Raw genomic sequence first — 5,139 nt, 5'->3', positions numbered from 1 at the left:
AACCCGCGCAAAATAGACTTCAGAGTATCATGGTTTTTGTAAAAATGAGAAGGGTGGTACTAATCATAACCAAATTAACGAAAAACTTGTTAAAAAAATTAGTTAATTAATAAAATTATTTAAAATTAGTTTTACAATTATTGCGAAAATTAGAACCACCCCAACCATCAATTACATCAAAAGAAAGGCCTTTGTGAATGAAAAATTTCTTATAATTTAATTAAATAAATAATTTCCAATTAAAATTCCATTCTGCAATACTGTACTGTGCAAAAGAAAAGAATTTCTGACATTTATCTTATAGGGTAGTTGATCCAATAGTTGTGGTAGGACCAATAGTTGCGCTACTATTCATTATTAATGCATATTTTCGTTACCGAAGCATTTTCAATAAAACAATTATATGTTCATTATATAAAACAAGTTCTTATGAGTATTGGTAGTTAGACTACACCTTTTAAAATTAAAACATTATTTGCTAAAATGCCGATTTTCTAAAATCTAACACAACTATAGACGCAGTTGGAGCGCACAACTATAGGCGCTCATTTCTATAGTTGCGCTGAAATGTTTTTTCACTTAGCAACCGAGCAATGTATACGGAATAACGCAATTAAAGGAACGCCAAACTTAATTAAGGGAACATTAACGCAACTATTGGTACAATATAATTGAATCGGGAAATTCATTATTTTCCTTATAAAGCTTCTCGTGCAACGAATGCAATTGTCTAGCCTTGCGACAAATGCCTTGTGTTTGATAAATTAATATCCCACAAGCATTAATTGAAGCATATACCGTGAACGTACCATATTCTGCGCAGTTAAGACATTTTTATGATTCTTTCGCTATTATAAGTATTGTAGACTTAAATTAATAACGTTGATAGCAGCAACGTGTAGTGCTACGGTCTATAGTATCTGGTAAAAAATATGGGAATTAAAAATCGACCAACAATTGCGTATATTTTTTGTTTTGTAAACTTATCCACGGTGCCTAATTCTGCGCACTCTCTTGCCCATATTCTTAATTCTGCGCATGTTTGTTCCTAATTCTGCGCACCTAAAAAGTAACAATAAACACTCATACCATGTTGTTTATGTCTTTATACGCTAAAAGCACGTTAAAAATCCGGCATTAGGAATCCATTACCATAAATAAATCCATGATTTGGCGTTCTTGTGCTGTCCAGGTGGTAGAGGAATATTGTTATCATTTTGATTGGCTTATTTTAAATATTTTGTGGTCGATAACATGAAGGGCAAATTGATTCGGGTTTTCTGCATACTGAATATTACACTTTAGAGAAATATTAAAAATTGTGTTTTCATGTAGAAACCACTTCGCCACTGCCTGACAGCTCCATGAAGTTGGACATTTAAAAAAAATCAGAAATCATAGTTCCATAAATTGGCGCTCGTACGGACCCCGAGTCGCAACACAGGATTCCAATCAATGCAAATTAAAGGTTCTACTTGAATTTTCATGCCTCTATACCTCAGCCATTTGGGTGAGGTATTCTTTCGCGATTTCTTCGAAGGATACATTACTGCGCAGAATTTGGAACATGAATAAAAAATCTGTGCCTAAATCTGCGCACTACTGCGTCGCATTTTTCTAACGAAAGCAAGGCATGCAATCACTCTTTTTGTCTAAAACATAACTAAAACTAATTATTCTTTCTAACTATGCTGGGTAATTTGAACATTGCAAGGAATTTCGATCATAAATTTGGTAATTTTCTAGAAAGACAATTTTAGCGTTGGCGCTAACGACGTTGTTTTCTGACGTATAAACACTTTCAGTTTCAGTTTAATTTATTTCGCTGTCAAATATTATGGTCCTTTTGTGAATAATGGCGTGATATTCAACAGGCATTTATAAAAAAATAACACAATGGTCATAGTTATGCACAATGTTGAAATATACATATATTAAGAAAAATGCGCAGAATTAGGAGCTGCGCAGAATTAGGGGCGGTTACGGTACCTCAATAAACAAGAAAAAAGAAATTACATTGTGCTTAGCTGCGCGACTAATGGAGCGACTACCCTACACACTTCATATACGCGCGTAAAGGAATGCGCGATTTGTTTGCGTCGCACAGTGGGACGGCTTGAAAAATAGGCGGACATCAGCTTTTACGGCGAAACTATTAAGTTTTCCTCATTAGTGTCTTCGCAAAAGTTTCTTGGTTTTCGTTGTATTTTTTTGTTAGATAAAAAAAAATCATTAAGGGGGTGGGTCAATATATAGAGAAATTAACTTTTTTATTTTAGGTCCAAAATAAACAGTCTCTAAGGAAAAGTGGTAGAGGACGTTATTTAAAGAGTATTTGGTGAAGGAAGAAAGTTTCTATCCCTTAAGGGAAAAAAGATATTGAGCTACACACACAATAACAAACCCCCTTAATATCAGTTTTCCTAATTTTACTTGCTTATTGCCATTTTTACGTAGTTTTGATGTTCAGTAATGTTTAAGATATAGTAAAAATACAACTTTTTGCTGAAGAGTGCGAAGCTCTAAGCTTATGGGATTGTGAGCTGTTGCAGTTTTCATATAATTTTATAGTCAATTTTAAGGTGATTTATTTCAAAAAGGCGCAAGTATGCGCATCCATCCTAAGCGACTTTAAGTGTTGTGATGTAGTGCCTTTCATTTCATATATATGTCACAGTGGAACACGGTGGAACATTTGAGTAAACTGCGACTAAAATATCACGTTTTACGTCTGAAAAATTACATAAAATAACGTAAAAGACCAATGCAAATGGTATAAAGACGTTTAAAATAAAAATAAATTTAATAATATATGATTTAAAAATTCAATGATGCTATATTTCTAAATAACTGTTCATTTCTTCATAATGTTATAATGGTATATTTTGTTATTGAATACTAGGTATGGAGATGCATTGATAACATATTTTGTTATTGAGTAGATACATAAAACAGTGGTTGTAAGATGAGTTTAATAACTGATTTTGTTATCATATCTTATTTTGGCCTTAAAATGACATTCGATATATTTCATACAATTTTTTTTATTGATTAAAGAGACTTTAGATTATAAATATTTTATAAAATAATTTTTTAATATCTCATATACTACTGCATTTGTTATTCAATGCCTTAATAACACTAAAATATGTTATTCTAAACTTTGAATACAGTCATGTTATTGCTTTGTTATTCAAATAACACAACTAGTTATTCTTTTGGCCTTAAAGGAGTATAATTTTGATATTATTTTTTGTTATTTTACCAGCTATGTCAGCCAAAACAACAACAAATTTTGATATGAGTTGTTCGATTTCCAATAACACATTTTGGTATTATTTTGCTCTTCACTCCTGCTCGGGTATGTAGAGCTCTACCAAACACAAAACGGACGTGTGTACATTGTAGAGTTTTTTGTAGTGGAGAACTCTCCCATAGAGTTGCTGTAGAGCTCTACCAGTGACCTCTACAGGGTGTATATACTACTCTACCCATCTCTACGTGAGATTTTTCTCTAGTTCTACCTGAAAAACTCTATAGTGGACATTTGGCTTAACAATTGGTCACGTTTACCTGCTCCTGTGTGAAGGGCCAAAAGGGTTTCAGTCGGCAAGCAACATCACTTGCACCTTGCACGTACCAGGGGTGTTTAAGAATCTTCTTCCAGGGGCTCATCAATCTACCCAAAAAAGTGAATTTCACTGGCAGTACTTTATTTTTTAAATCAGTTGAGTTAATATTTGATGATATAGGTATTCAATAAAAATCCAAAAATTAAATGATTCACCGTTTGACAGATATTGAATAAAACAATCGAACGACAGCAAGAGATCTATTTCTCTCTTAAATACATAGATAACTGAAGTTTCTGAAATGGACATTTCGGAAGAATTTACACCTATTACAATGTGTGTTATATAACTGTACTGGGACTCTACGTAGAATAACTTTGAAGACTTAGTTTTGTTTCGCCTATTTTCATTATACTTTCAAAAGATTTTTGATTAACTATTGTCGTAATACATGCGTACGCAGATTTTTCGCTTTGCTTGCTGTTTTGGCCTCGTTGAAAGGGTAAAAGACTGGTTTTGCGTTATCTATCTGTAACTTGTTATAAAAACTGACTTGTACAAACGTATTACTTCGAGTAAAGCAATGAATTATGAAATATAATGTACTATATAATTCACTAACGCCAACTGAAAATATTGTTATTCGTTATTCGTACTTAAATAAATTTTTCACACCTAACATTCTAGCCGCCTGACAGTAGACTGCATACCGCTTGGAAGCATGATCCGAATAGTTGCCCACATCACGATTAATCGCTTTTGTAGTCAGCAAGAAGCTTCCCGTTGACGAGGACCTAGCCAATACTGGACGCACTTTTTTATCCCAAACCCAAAGTGACACACGGGTACACAGTTCAACACTATAGTTAATTGCATCCGGATTGGAGATCAGCCGATTATCGCCAAAAAGATCATAGGATGCCTGCTTATAGTTTTCTCCCCGAACTAGCTTAATGTAGCCCCGGCCGTGGTAGGGTGCATTGGATTTCTCCGTATCAACAGTATGCGTGAATCCGTCGCTATCGCAGATCATGTGCGCAATCACCATGGCCGCTTCGTTGGAATTTCGTGCGAACAGGTTGATCTGCCGGTTAATTTCTTCCGACTTGCCTGGGACCCAAGACTGCGGCTTGTAGAAAGTCGTCGACAACAGAATATTTTCCAAAATAGTCGCCATTGATCGATGAAGGGAAAGAAACTAAAGTTTGCCTGCCACTCGCCGGGTGGATTTATAATCCCGTTACGGTACCAGACACACACACACCCAACTCGGCTGTAGGAATGACCATACTTCAGATAAGATTCGAATGATGGATTTAAAGATAGGGAAACAGTATAAACGAAACTAATAAATACTTCTGTGGAATTGATGGTACGAATATTTGAAGAACTCGAATGATAGCGGCAGTAAGGTTCCGAATTTGTCAGCCCCATATTGAATTTTGGGCTGACAAAATGGGAAAACTGACAAAATCGTGAAATATTTTTTTTCATAATTCAAGACTTAAAACCTTGTAATATCGAAAACTTCTACTAAAAACCAAATTTTAACCCTCAATTGATCAAC

The 5,139-nt window shown here is 34.4% G+C and overlaps 1 protein-coding gene across 1 annotated transcript; it reads right to left on the bottom strand.

Annotated features, from left to right (window-relative positions):
- Nucleotides 1-4,218: 4,218 nt before the first annotated feature.
- On the bottom strand, nt 4,219-4,749 carry LOC128739413 (uncharacterized). The gene has a single exon (XM_053834898.1). The coding sequence runs from the start codon at nt 4,747-4,749 to the stop codon at nt 4,219-4,221; it is 531 nt and encodes a 176-aa protein (XP_053690873.1).
- Nucleotides 4,750-5,139: the final 390 nt, after the last annotated feature.

Source organism: Sabethes cyaneus, chromosome 3, assembly GCF_943734655.1.
Source record: "Sabethes cyaneus chromosome 3, idSabCyanKW18_F2, whole genome shotgun sequence".
Taxonomy (NCBI): domain Eukaryota; kingdom Metazoa; phylum Arthropoda; class Insecta; order Diptera; family Culicidae; genus Sabethes; species Sabethes cyaneus.
This window is presented reverse-complemented; position numbering and strand designations above follow the sequence as displayed.